General features: G+C 39.8%; 1 protein-coding gene across 1 annotated transcript in view; it reads right to left on the reverse strand.

Annotated features, from left to right (window-relative positions):
- Positions 1 to 1385: 1385 nt before the first annotated feature.
- LOC137068549 (zinc finger protein 536-like) overlaps positions 1386 to 14835 on the reverse strand; it is a 31827-nt gene continuing 18377 nt past the window's right edge. The window contains exon 4 of the mRNA XM_067437361.1: positions 1386 to 1672. Within this exon, the coding sequence (XP_067293462.1) occupies positions 1515 to 1672 (158 nt within the window). The 3' untranslated portion in view covers positions 1386 to 1514. The remainder of the gene's footprint in view (positions 1673 to 14835) is intronic.

Genomic DNA, 14835 nt, shown 5'->3' on the forward strand with positions numbered 1-14835 from the left:
GAAAAGTCAAGCAAGAAGGCCCCTTCACACCAAGACTGATACCTATAACTATAATGAGAACTATAAGACTCCACACTGACTAAAAATTACATTCTGTTTATTATAAGCATGCACTGCAGTTGGATATGAATCCAACATAATAATGTTAAAATATCTCATTGTTGTTTGATTTTAATTAAGTAGAGAAGGTCAAAATCTCACAAGGTAAAACCTGTGCCAATGTAAAACTGATATTTGATGTTTTTAAAACTAGATTATTTGCATTTCTTCTATGTTAGGATAACAGAGACATTACCAACTAATAACTAGCTCATTGACTGATTCAAATAAAGACAGGAAACCGCTGCTTATTTACTAAAAAGTCTTGCTAAAAAAAGGATTATAATAATAATAATAATAATAATAATAATAATAATAATAATAATAATAATAATAATAATAATAATAATAATAATAATAATAATAATAATAATAATAATAATAATAATAGATTTGATTTATAACACACTTTTCATTACAAAGAATCTTAAAGTGCAACAATGGAAAAGGGAAAAATAATGAAAATAAATAAAAAGTAATATAGAATAATACAAACAATCAACACATAAAAGCCTTTCTGAACAGAAAAGTTTTCAGTTCTGCTTTAAACAAACAATAAAAAAAGGATAATAAAAGGATGTACATTTTTTTGGGCAAATATCATATTGGACAAATATATGCAGGGGTATTCACACCGAAATTGATAACTAAACAAGAGTCAACATAATCTGCCGCTTAAAATTCTTGAGCTCCTTAAAGTGGGGTGGATTCTGATTGGCCGTCAATGTTTTTATCGTTCATCAGGTGGAAATAATAATTCTGAAATTGATTCTACAATATCGTCACGCTGTCATTATTGAGCTGTGGTGAGGACTTCCCTATTCTCCTAAACTTAAAATTATGATTACAACCTAAACCTAAAAAGTATCGTTGGTACTTTTGGTATTCACAACTACAGCACTGACAGTCTTTCTGATGGTCTGCGAGTGAAAGCTGAAATCCGAAAGTAGCAAAGTTCATCGAAAAAGAGGAAAAGAGATAAACGTGTGCAATCATCATTTTCTTAACTTGTGTTTCCGCAGATTCAAAGCACTGAGTTTTAGCATAAACAGCAGGCAGGAAAAGTGGGTTTTTAAAAACTCACTCTTCCTGGGATTGAGCGTTCGGAGCAGAGGGATGAAGAAAAGACTAAACAGATGTCACAGCTTGGCGGGAACGAGGGAGTTAAATAGCTTTATTTTTTTTTCCTCCGTCTTTTTAAATGTCTCACGTATAAACAGATTTTGTTGCTTCTTAAAGTGGGCTCAAAATTAAAGCGTATCGTTTTACACACATATTGCATGCATATTAGTGAGCCCCAGCTGCCCGTGTCCTGTTCTTAAGAGCCATATGATTGAGTTAGGGGCCCGGGTATCAGATAAGATTTAAGCCTGCTCTCCCTGTGCGCTCCCCCTCTGCATTTTACTGCTAACTTATTAAATGGAGAGAAATGACATTATTTTTCTGAGTGTATGTGTAATTATTGTCACACACCTGTGACTCCTGCCATAGACGACAAGAGGAGGAGAGGAAGGAAGAGACGAGGGCGAGGGGAGAGATGTCGCTCGGAACAGCGGGAGCTCTGGGTTTTTTCCTTTAAATGGTGGGTGAGAGAAAAAAAACAGCAAGCTTGTTAATCACAGAATCTCTGTCGTAGGGAAAACACGGATATTCTAACAACTTAAATGACAGGTATCATTGTGAATTTGTGAAATGAAACGTCCTTTCATGTTATTTCCTGCAGACAATAACATACTACATGCACTCCTGAAGTTTATGGAAAAGTTTCCCTTTTTTGTCTGCCAAACAGGCTTTCTTTCCACATACCACCAACAAACTGTTCTGTGTTGGCAGTTCTTGATGGCGAACAAAACGTCTCATCTGAAATTCTGATGCATGCGCCAAGCACACGTTCCTTTATTTCTTTTCTTTCTTTCTTTCATTCTCTCTCTCTCTCTCTCTCTCTCTCTCTCTCTCTCTCTCTCTCTCTCTCTCTCTCTCTCTCTCTCTCTTTTAGGGGACCACCCTGTGGAAAGCAACATGTGAAATACAGCTCTGAAGACAAAGGAAATTACCTATTAGAGAGGGAGCAATGATCTTCTTTTGCCCCGACTCCAAAAAGTGACTCAGAATGTTGTAATTGTTTACCTTTGACACTGACCGTAATTCTTCTCCGCTCCGCCGTAACAGAATATTTCAGCGTCGCTTTTCAAAAGCTCCTTCTCGCTCTCTCGCCGCAACGGCGATGCCTCAAATGTCATCGAATCGCTCGGTTTAACGTATTTCTTTTCAACACCCGCTCTTTGCTTCACAGGAGGAAGGGCCGAGCAAGTGAGAAAACGTCAGGAAAAGCAGCAGATCGGCTTGTTTAAGATATCCCGGCATTGTTCGGCGTCAACTAGGCCCTTAAAATGTGACCTCCGCTCCGTCTGTGACTTGTGCAAATACATCGGGTGCCACTCAAAGCCTTTTATTCTGACACTTTTGAAAGGGCTGTTGATAAAAGCTAAGCACGTCAGGAGGTTTTACACTGTCAGTCTCGCTTTCCTGTGCTGATCTAAAAGCATGGAAATAGCAGCGTTTTTTGGTGTAATGTTTTAATAGAAAACAGATGGCCGCAGATGTAGGGCTGCACAGAGCTGGGTGACATGTCTTTAATATTTTAGAGTGGTCTTGCTGTAAATGTAGAAGCAGCTGTTTCCTCCCCGTTGTAAATTTGGAGTTTTTAATTTGTGATTGACAGCTATTGGATTTGCTGTAAATTACAAAAATGAATATGGAAGCGATGGAACCGACGGCCAGGAAGGGGGGAGGAGAGGGGGGCATTTGACGGTGTTCACGGATGAATAGATTTATGTGCACCCAAATGTGAGGTATTTACGCTCTCTCTCTCTCTCTCTCTCTCTCTCTCTCTCTCTCTCTCTCTCTCTCTCTCTCTCTCTCTCTCTCTCTCTCTCTCTCTCTCTCTCTCTCTCTCTCTCTCTCTCTCTCTCTCTCTCTCTCTCTCTCCATGGTCTGATTCCGTTCAAGCACACCACTATATACGCAGCTGATATTTAAATGTACATGAATATTAAAATATAAGTGCGGGTGGAGAGGATGCGAGGGGGGGAGGCGTCGTGCGCACAGGGCGGCTGGTAACAGAGTTCTATTTCGATGTGTTTGTTTAGCTGCTGTTCGTTTAGTTTTAATGTCAGCCGCGAGTACAGCTCCCTTGACGCTTATGGTAGAGGTGATTGTCATCAATTCGCATCTTGGCATTTAAACCACCTGCTTCAAATATGCGTATTTGAAATGCAAATAAACTGCATATGCCCAGACAAATTAAAAAACATGGTGAGTAAACACTTTTGAAGTCATAACTTTCTCTCTCCTTTTTTTCATCAGGGACTTGCACTGTCAAATGTTCTTTTACTTGAGAAGGCAACGCCAGACAGATAATGCCTCTCAGAGCAAACCTGCATAATACTAACTGATTATATATTTATTTATGGTTTTGTTCACAAGGCATAGAAAGCGGTTATGTTTTTATCTCGGCCTCAGCTTGATTCTTATGCCTCTGGAGTGTTTTCGATTAACCGTTTCTGTCTCCTTTTTTTTTGTCCTTCTGAAAAGCGAATGCATTATATTTTCTCTGCTTATTTACCACCTCTCTCTTCTTCATCGCCTGACACTACCGTTATTCAAACATCAATAGCTATACGTCTTCTTTAGCACTGACTCTTACTTTCATATTGATATTTATATGTGATCATTACTTTTCTTCTCTAGGCTTTGTCTTTGTGTGTCAGCTCTAAGGTGCAATATCCAATAGTGCATTCAGAGCAAAATGCAGAGCAAATATGCCGCATCAGGCCGGATACCTTTATAATGAACCCCACACATAATTTTTCTTAAGGTATGAGTTTTAACATGAGGTCGCGTCGCAACTTTATTTTTCTTTCTGTTTGCTTCTGCCACTGTCCAGGCCGCGGGAGAGGATACTATGATAAAGATGAGTTTTTAATCAGGCAGATGGCTGACACGCTAAACACTCTTCCTGTATGTGTGTAATCATTGCCATCACTCTCATTAATCATCATCATCATTCGGGTCATCTTCATCGTCATGTTTCAGATGAAATAAAAACACATTCGCAATGGCAATCTGTGCTTCTGCGAAATGAAATGAAAACAACAAGGTGGGGGGAAAAAACAAAACCCACCCAAACTTGTGCACCACTGCTTCCCAGCATCTCCCTGTTCTCCCGGTTTTGATAAAAGTTGCTGAATGTTGTTTCTCAAATTAACGAGCAGCCGTTTCATTTTGTCAGATGAAGAAGTTGAAGTACACAGGGAGGGAAGACACACATGAAACAGCTTCATTACGGTTAAAGACCCCATTCTAAAACGCGCACAAACACCGGGTTCACCTCATCGAGTATCGATTGTACCGCCGATCGGGTTCTAAGGAAAGCGCCTGTCAAACGTTTGATGAGCAGTCGTCAAGAACGCACAATGACCGCGCACCACCAACGCCGCTAACGTTCACGCACCTGTCAACCGCAGGCAGCCAGAGCCCCTGATGAGGTGTTACCTAATTGTGTTTTAGAAAGCGATGACACCTCGTCTCTACCTCTATCTCGCTCCACTATGATATGTCTCTTAATGCAATTAGGCATAATGAAAAACTAGAAATGGTGAACACTGGAGGGCTGCTGGAAGTGATGTGATGTGGGGTGGGGAGGGGGGATGGACTTCCTGCAGAGAGCAGGCATTCAAATGAGAACTTAATAGGAACATCAGAACAAGAGCAGTTTTTTCTGTGAGATGACAACAACATTAAAAAATCCAGGTAATTAAAAACATACTCTGTGTTTTGTCAAAGTGGCCGTCATTGTTGAAGTTGAAGCCTCTCACCCCCCCCTCCCAAACGATTTCGGCATAAATACGAATAATGATCTCGGGCACAGAAAAATGAAGAAGACGGTCAGAGAAAAGCAAGAGAACAACAACAACAACAGGGGGGTAAAAAAAAATCAATCAAAGTATTAGACTGAAAAGTTGTTCTGTTCTCAAGGACATCGAGTTCTCGGGCATTCTGTCGGAGCTGTCCAGTAGAAAAAAATGAGACATAACTTGGATGAGACGCCAGCGAGAGGGGAGGGGGAACGGAGGGGGGGAGAGGAAAGAGACACAGAAATAAACCCAACTCCCATCTGATGACCAGCTTGTCTATAATACTGAATCCCCGCACCGTGCCAAGATGCAGAAACAGGATAAGTCCAGATCGGAGAGATTTGAACTGGTCTCGGGCCTGTGCGGGAGCGGCGACAACTTTCAAGCATGAGCAAAATCGCCGTTTCACCTGCTTACCAGCCCTTCTCGTAAGCCGATAAGATAGTTGAGCGTAAAATCGAGTGAGGGAAAGAGAGGGAAAAAAAACATGATACATGGCATTCATCTTATCGTTTTCTCCCCCCAAAAAATTACAGGACAGATGATGTGGCCATCTTGAGATCGTTTGTCAACTGTCAGCCTGGGTTGACCTTGCACAAAAAAAAAAAGAAAAAAAAAATACAAACAGGGAGGTGGCTGATATCATCTTAACTGGGAAAAAAAGGAGAGTGAGGAGAGAGAAAAGACTGTTGTTTTTGATAATAAAGAGACATTTTGCCTTCCATTTGCAGCGCCAGTTAAAAGCGCAACCAACATGGAAATCCATTACGAAACGCTACTTAAAAAGTGTGACCAATCCTTGTGCAGTCAATTAGGGACTGGAGACAGACTATGATGTTTGTCGGTTAGGGTCTGGCGCATTCTGATCAGCAAGGATTTAACAATGAGAAGGAGAGATTTGGTTAGCTTTTTATTGTTTTTTTTTTTTCATCGCTTATTTTTTTCCATGGGGGAAGGATACATAGATAGAGGGATGACATGGATGGGAGGGGGCAGCCAAGCTCCACTTATCTGTTTTCTCTCTCTTCTCCCCCTCTCCCTCTGTCTTTTCATTTACAGAAGCATTAATGTGCACAGCTATGTGCTCATCCATTGTTCTGAGTTTTACAGCATGAAAAATGCATTTGTGGAGTGGAGATTGTCGAAAAAAAGAAAAAAGAGCTGTGTTCTTAAACTCAGTTCGGGAGAAAGACACAATATGTAATCTAAAGTGTGCAAAAAGAATGATTGGCCGGAATAAGTGGGGATGAGGTTTCATATTAAAAAAGATTTATCTTAAAGTATGGTGTTAATCCTCAGATTAATCCCCCCTCCTCCTTTTTTTTGCATGCTGGTTTTCATAAAACCTATAACCCATAAAGTTCTTACATTTTCTGGAAACAGGCACGCTAGGCCTGATTTTACAAGAATTGCTGCCCAATGAATCATGCCGCGAATTCATCCTCTAGTGGTGTGCAACTCCAGAACTGATAATTAAACAACAAAACAAGTTTTTCAAAAGGAAGAGCAAAGAAACAAAGAAGTTGTTACATAAATGCAGGAAATTTCGTTCACTAATCAAAAGAAAGAATAATGGCGGTTATCACAGATAAATGCAAGAATTGTTTTCAAAACTGCTGGAGCAAAATGTTTAATAAAATGTATTAATATGAATAATTATTATCATTGTCTTTCCTCTTTGTGTTCTATATAATTTGTAAATCAGTGTTCTTTGCTTCAGTGGAAACTCATCACATTAGAACTGCCTGTAAACTGCTGTTAGGCTGAAACATATGGGTGCATGCAGTCGTTAGCCCACTTCATAAATATTTCATTCATATTTCCTGTTTGTGTGCATGGAGCTGTGTGACTGAAAGCCTATGCATGTGTGTGTGTGTGTGTGTGTGTCCGTGACTTTCTCGCTCTCTCTCTCTCTCTCCTTTTTTTTTTCTTTCCCTGTATAATTAAATCTCAGCAGATTTTCTTTGAAACTGCTAATCATACCAGTAAATCAAGGCTGAGATTTATCTTGATGAAGGAATAGAAAATAACTTCTGAAAGTAACAGAAACACCACTCGAGAACAAATAGAGGCAGGCAAAAGGTGAGCTTGATTTCAGACTTTGCCTCCTTACTGTCATCAACCATCATTCAGCCTCAAACACGCTCGAGTCGCAATATTCTCTGCGCAGGCTGTGTGTTACAGTGTGCGAGAGAGAGCTAAAATGGGATCACAGGCCACTTATTGAGTTCTTGCGGACACAAAAGGCCTACTGTTGCAGACAGCTAAAGCTGAGGCAGTTACTGTACCTTTCAAAACTAATATGTAACCATATCTGTTTTAAAAGGACGATTCATATTACTGTGAATGCAGGAGGAAAGTTGTTCCCATCTCCCAGGCCCTAGGAAACTCGAGTCCCGACCTAATGGCCCTCAATTGGAAGGTGGCCTTTTGTGGAAGGGGCATCGCATTCGTAGAAAAAATGACACATGAAATTTTTGTGGTGATGTAAAGCACTTCAACTTTTTTTTTTTTTTTTGATAGCACAATGGCACTTACTGTGCTTTATGGTCGCCGTTGCGACACAAAGGTCATTCCGTATATGACTCAGCGGACAAGGGCAGCACTGAATGAAAATTAGGTTATATGTGATCAACCAAGTTATTAATCTGATTAAAATGGATTCTCTTTGCTTCCTATTTAGCAAGGCTTGGGAGAGAGAGAGAGTAACACACACACACACACACACACAAATGAGGGGGGAGGAAGGGAAACAATAGAACATTCTGTTTATTTATCCACAGAAGAGTGCCAGCGCAAACTCCAGCGTAAATTCGCTAACGTACAAGACAACATCAACACCGCAAAATATGCATTTTTGCTTTCCACATGCAGCGGTGTCCTTGCGCTGCTGCCTCATCCAGGTAACCTTTCTAATCCTGATTAAATTACTGCAATTAGAACAGCAGCTCTCCTACCTCCCCCCATATTTCCCTAATAAACAATACGCCATCTTAAATCCATTCGATGGGATTTGCATGGAACAATGCTCGAGCTCGTGCGATTTATTTCCATCTCTACAGAGGAATTAAGTGCATTTTTTAACAGCTAATGGTATAATGTGGGCTTATTTCTCATGCAATGCTTTTCTTTTATGTCGCTCCTCCACTCTTTCTATTTGCAGGAACTTTGCTTCCACCATGTTTATTTGAAGTCTAAATCAAATGTGGCTTATTGGACCGGCTCTTCTTTCGCGCAGGAACTTGAATGTGGAAGCACGCGGATTCCGACAGATTCGTCTGTAATTGCTACACGACCTCTCAAAACACACCCCTGTTGCCTCTGCCTCAGCCAGCCTGTGTTTTCTGTATTTGTTTTATTAACTTTAGCGCGTTGTTTGCCATTGATGTGGAATAAAGGAGCAAATAAAAGTTGACATACTTGTGCTTTTTTTTCTTTTTTTAACTCCTGCGCCTGCCAGTCGGAGTCAGGGCATATTCTCTCATTACGTTTGGAGTGTATGTCATACGCTGTGTGTAAGCATGATCATTATACTGTGTGTGTGAGGTGCGCCCCTACACAGGCAGGAAGTGTTGTTCTGCCGGTACAATCCCTCTGAGAGCAGATCATCACATCTAAGGGCACCTGGGGAACGCAAGCCGCACAGCTATGAGGAAAACCTCCAATTGAACAAAGTCTAAGAAACTAAACAAAACAAAAACAAAGAAATAAGATCAAATATATGAGGTGGGGGGAAAAAAACATTGGGTCTAGGAGCAAATCTATTAAGTATTAGCTTAAGGGTTTCTGTCATTAAATGCAAACTATAGTGGGCTACGGGGGAATAAAAATAATGGAGGCATGCCGTGATTACTGTGCCAGTGAGAACACTTCATATTTTCCTCTCCCAAGGTTTCCTCTAACAAGATCTTTCTTTCCGTCTAATATTATGAATAGCATAATTGTTTTGCTGTCATTAGCATTGAATATTTCTCTGCCTTTGTTGTCATACTGGAACATGATCCTTTATTCAGCGACCACTTGCTCTTTTTTCTCTCCGCTGGAAACGGCGAAGCCTACTGTACTGTACGTCAGCAAGGTACGAGACAGGACTGAAAGAGAGCGAAATTACTAGGCCTTTCAAAAGCTTTCAGCGCCGCCAAAGTTAATATCAGAGTAAATTAGTGCAGGGGAAAATATTTTTAGAGATTGCACAGCTGCTGGTGGAGAGCAACAGGTACCATCCAGTGGGCTTGACAACAGCTTTTACAATTAATTGCTCTTTGAAACCAGAATTTGCGCTGCTGAGTGACAAGGCGCTAATTCACCTAGGTTGAAGTTAAAATGGTAATATTGAACATGTGAAATAGCACCTCGCCTTTACCCGACGAGCCTTCATCACACTCCGCACAATGGAAAGAGTGGAGATGCACCAACACTGTCTGTCACCTCAGAGACTTCCAAGGAGAGAGCGAAAGAGAGCGAGCAGTCTTTCATTGTGAGAGCGCTTCCCTCCGGCAGTGTGCTCTGAGATGGAGAAGCGTGGGACAAGGCTCAGAGACATAGTCTGATGTGTCATGTCAAGACTCTACCTTTACTCTGTAATAAGACTGTTTGACAGCTCTTAAATGTACCACAACAGTGCGCTCGGAGGCTGACAGCATTTAAACTCCTGGAGACAGGTTAAACGTCATCTGTCAGAGATGAAGGATCCGTCTTGGAGTCTTTTACAAATCAGTCGTATGTACCTTCCTGGTTCATCGCAGGTTCTCTGGTACTGACGGCGAGGAGCTAAAGATTATGGAGGGCCTCTTGCGTTCCCGGGGGAGGGATTATGTGTATATAAAACACGGACCGGCTGACCCTCGGGCCGTACGCATCATCAGAGTGTGACGGCTTCTCCCGCCTCTCTGCGGTCGCACGAATGCAGGGGCTGCGTGGATGCTAGCAGACTAACACGAGCCATATTACTGTTAATTAGCCACCTGATGAGGACAGCATTACTGGCAATTACCAAGTTTCATCCCTGCGCCGCTTTTTGAATGTGGAGATCTCTTTTTACTAAAAGGGAGATGAAAGTCAGGGGCAAATAGCGAGCAAAAAAAGGAAATCAAGAGATGTTTTGTCTGTTCTGTGTTATATTCCCACTCGTTCTCGCTCGGCGTCTGTAATAGTTCTAGTTGTTCGTAAATTAAGAGACCGCAATAATTACTTAGTAGTAATTGCTATGTGGTAAATGAGCATGTCATTGAGGTGGCATGCAGTAGTGTGTTTGCGTGTGGAGTAAATTGTGTTTCTAAAAAAAAAAAAAAATGTAATCGCGGCAGTGGTTCTCAATTGGTGGGTCACAAGTCTGTTCTGGCTGGGTGGGGGCATATATACTGCCGGGACAAAAAGCTAAAATAAAATGTCGCTGATTGGATTTAAATAGGCAAATGCTTAAGAGTCTGTGATTGGATTATTATTGCAATGATTATGTTTCTAGCATGTTATTTGTTTGGCAACAGCTCTTCTAACCCTAATTGATGGAGTGTGTAGCTTTTCATTTCTTAAACAACCATTTATAGCCATATTCCAGGATGACAATGTTAAGATTCATCAGAATCACATTGTGAAAGAATGGTTGGGATGGAGCATGGAGAATCAATTTCACACGAGTCCAAACCCTTAATTCGCTGAAAGTCTTTGGGATGTGCTGGAGGAGACTTGACAGAGAGCTGGACTCTTGCATCGTCAATACAAGATCTTGACCAAAAATTGATGCACCTTCTGAAATAAATAAATGTGATGATATTTCCTTCAAGAGGTGGGTTCATTTTTGGTCAAGATCTATGTTTATACGATATTTTCTTTATTTTTTTATAATTAAATCATACTAAATTATATATATATATATATATCATTTATGAGTCGGAATCCACATAGGCTACTTACGAGCTACAGGCAAAAGTGATTTTTTTTTTTCACAAAAAAACAAAACAAAAAAACAAAATAAAAAAGTTAATTAAGCTCTCATCTAGTGATCCAAACAGCAATTCACCCTTCGCCAAGTGTTTGAATGACAGGCGATCTGACCAATCATAATCCGCCAAATCAACCTTTTATTTTTTCTGACAAAGCAGTCAAGAGAGTTTGTAGATTAAAGGAACTGTATGTAAGAAATGTATTTCAATGAATCATAAAATGGCCCTTATATGTCACTAGACATTAAGAAATCATGTTAATTTTAAATACTTCTATCACTGACAACAGTAGTCTGGCCAGGATATTGTCATTTAAAAGTTGTTTTTGCACCGCTCAACTGATTGTTGATGTTGACATGTTGTGTTTTGGCCTGAAGCTCCACCCTCAACCTATCGACCAATCACAAAGTCAGTAGCGTCTGGCTTCCGGGTTGCCAGCTCTGCACTAGTTACGACAGCTGCAGCTACAAACGTTCCTGCTGGATCCTGCAGCCTATCTGGACACCTTGAGTCAGGGGGAAGGGGGAGAGGGGATACACCTGCAGTACCAGTTTTGGACACAATCTTACATACACTTCCTTTAATGTCAGTGGACTTAAATTAGATTTTTTCTTTTTATATACTTTAATATACATCTTTCTGTGGTTGAAACAACATTTGTTCTAAAGTTTATTCATGTTTATTTGATACTTTAATGTTAATCAAACAATTGTGGTATCATGAAAAACAAAAACAAGTTTAATGTATATTTTTCCTATATATTTGGTTTTGACATGGTGTGTGCCAAATTCTGTGATATAACCAGAATTTTGCCAGCATGGGTCACAAATATTGTCTCATATATTTTTATTATTATATTTTTAATAATAATAATAATAATAATAATAATAATAATAATAATAATAATAATAATAATAATAATAATAATAAAATATTTAAATGTTACATTTTGCAGATATTACTTAAAAAAATATAGATAAATAAATACAAAATGTAATGGAAAATTCTGAAGCAGAACCCATTGGCAACCACTGCAATATGTTCTTTAAAGTTTACTGATACAGAATGTAATAAAAATCGTCTGGGAATTGAGAGCAAAGGAATGTCACAATGAGTAAGAAAGATCTGTTCCACACTAAGCGTTACTTACGTGTGCATGTGATGTTTGTGCAAGCATATGAGGACGTGTCATCGTGTTCCTCTGTATGAAGGAAAAGTCACAAGTCGCTTCTGTTTCTTTACATCTGTGGGTTCACTGTGCGCATTGCAGGCACCATATGTTTTTAATTATTATAATAGAACCTGGTCAGAGAACAACACACACTCACATAAGTGCTTTATTACCATACTCACTGAACAGAGACTGACTGAAAACAAAAGAAAGAGTGAGAGATAGAGAGGTATTTAAAGTTAGAAGAAGTTAGCGAGAGGAGAGAGATGAACTTAAGGATGACAGGAAGACAGGAAGTAGTGCACTCTCTCTGACCCACACCAGACTAGGGTCAAGACCCGCCCAAGAGAGAATCTGATCCTACACCCTCCTGACAGTGATAATTGGCCACTGGTGACTAAACACCATTTACATTTAACTACCCACTCCTGTCTGCTGGTCAAGATACATGCTTACACACACACACACACACACACACACACACACACACACACACACACACACACACACACACACACACACACACAGGCTAGCAGACAGGCACTAAAACGAAAGGAGCAAATTATTGGGTATTCCTACATTCACACATCAACTGCATCTTTTATAAAGTCTTTTTTATTCGGTTCAGAGTTTGTAAGTCTGCGGTGACATATTAAAGGACACACTGTAAACTGATAAACCCAAAGATTTGCATAGATCAAGAAAAGGAAAGACATAAACCTGTCCTTCTAAGCATACATCTCTCTTCTCTCTTTCTACAGCGAGTTATTCACTCGCTTTATACACCCAGCCACAATTTCTCTCTGTTTCCTTCTATCTTTCTCCATCTCCAATCATCTGTCATTCTCACTGAGTGGTTTGGAGTGAATGGGGACAGGGTTCACTGCTTTTCCACCAGGGGGTGTCATGGCCTTATGAACTAGGATGGTTGGGGTGAGCAGCCCCTCTTTCATCAGTCCTTCAATTCTGATCTCTCTATACGTACATCCTCTCTCCCTCTTTTTCTGGTCGTCTCTTTTTTTCTTTGCCTACTACGCAACTATCACTTGAGGAATTTCTTGTCTGTGTGGCAAAACTGGATTGTGGGTGGTGGCTGGACAGCTCTTTAGCGGTAAACATCTGAAAACTGTGCTCATGTGTAGTGTCTAGGGCCTGAGACATTCACATAGACACACACTTTATACTATTAAGCAGGGTTAGAGATGAAAACTCACACACCTTAGACAGGCCGAGTAACTGTGCTCCGTATCACGGGCGTGCGCTCACAACTGCTCCTGTGAGAAATCTAAATGTGGCCATTTTTCATGACGGCTAATGGAGACAGGGCGGGTGAATCAAGATAACTGTTTACACTGCAAGCTACGACGACCACGACAATGAAAACAACGACAAAAACAAAATGGGGGCGAGGGCAGAGAGTGTGCGAAGAACTCGGAGAGACTGATGGTGGCAGATAGAACGGACACTAATAATCTCATTTCTCTCGTTCTTCTTCTTTTTCACAATAAATAAAAGCACTTTTTTTTCTGTTAACACGCTTAGATTGTTATGTGCGCACCAGTAAACATTAAAAAAATGTTGAAGATATATTCCTTCTGTCTTCTGGCCTTAACAACAAATTGCACAGGTGCGGCAGATAATCGGGTCTGATGTGTGGTTATTACAACATGCATAGCTTGTGATGATGCGTTGTTAAATTAAGGGGAAGACAAAGAGAAGCAAAAGAAAGACAGACAAAGAACACAATGCTCGAGACATGTGCAATGTATAGATGAAGATATGCCACTAACAGACCCAGTATTGATTATATGATACACTTACACAATGGCTGCCTTGCACAATGGAACAAGGCCATTAAGCAATGTGAACAATACAAAGCTAATCCACTAGACTACACAGAGTCTGAGGTGTCTGATAGAACTCAGCACTAAATCGCATGTGTGCTGTTTTTCTTTCTGTTTTGAATAACTGCAAATAAACTCTCTTTCCTGGTTTAAATTAGTCTTTAAATTAGGTCAAATGTGCATTGTATTTATATATGGGAAATGGTTCATCTACAATACTATGAATGTAAGATACTTGATATGCAAGAGAGAATAAATGTGTTTGTGTGTCTTATAAAAGCGGTATAATAATGAGGGTGTCACTTTAAAATGACTCTCACTCATTCCATCCCGGATGTCAAGGCATACCATATTCAGCTGAGATTTCTAAATATTAATGATTTATGCATTATTTGCATACAAACCTAATGCCAAGCCACTTCAGATAATCATATTTTGCCCTGAATTAAATTTTCAGAGGGATTTTTGCTTCATCTATGCCCAGCCCCAAGGAATCATGCAGAATGTGTTTCACTCAATTTTGTACAAGAGACCCAAGCACAAAAGACACAAGATCATATAGTTCCAACTGTATAGTATTGTACATCTATTTGAGTTTTAAACATATATAATGTTTATATTTCCACAAAACAAAAAACAGTTTTTTGAAAATGGAGTTTCAGTAACACTTCATGTAATTTTGCTTTTCAGGAAAAAAAAAAATACTTAAAGGATACATTTTAGTCGAAAACAACAGAAAATGTATTACATTTTAGTAGAGTGCCTTCAGCGTTTTCAAAAAACAGAATTCTGTATGATTTATAAGCTGTTTTCTTGATGAGGACCAAAAAAAAAAAAAAAAACCTTAGCCCCACAAGGTCAAA

This window comes from Pseudorasbora parva, unplaced genomic scaffold (assembly GCF_024679245.1).
Source record: "Pseudorasbora parva isolate DD20220531a unplaced genomic scaffold, ASM2467924v1 scaffold_90, whole genome shotgun sequence".
Classification (NCBI taxonomy): Eukaryota; Metazoa; Chordata; class Actinopteri; order Cypriniformes; family Gobionidae; genus Pseudorasbora; species Pseudorasbora parva.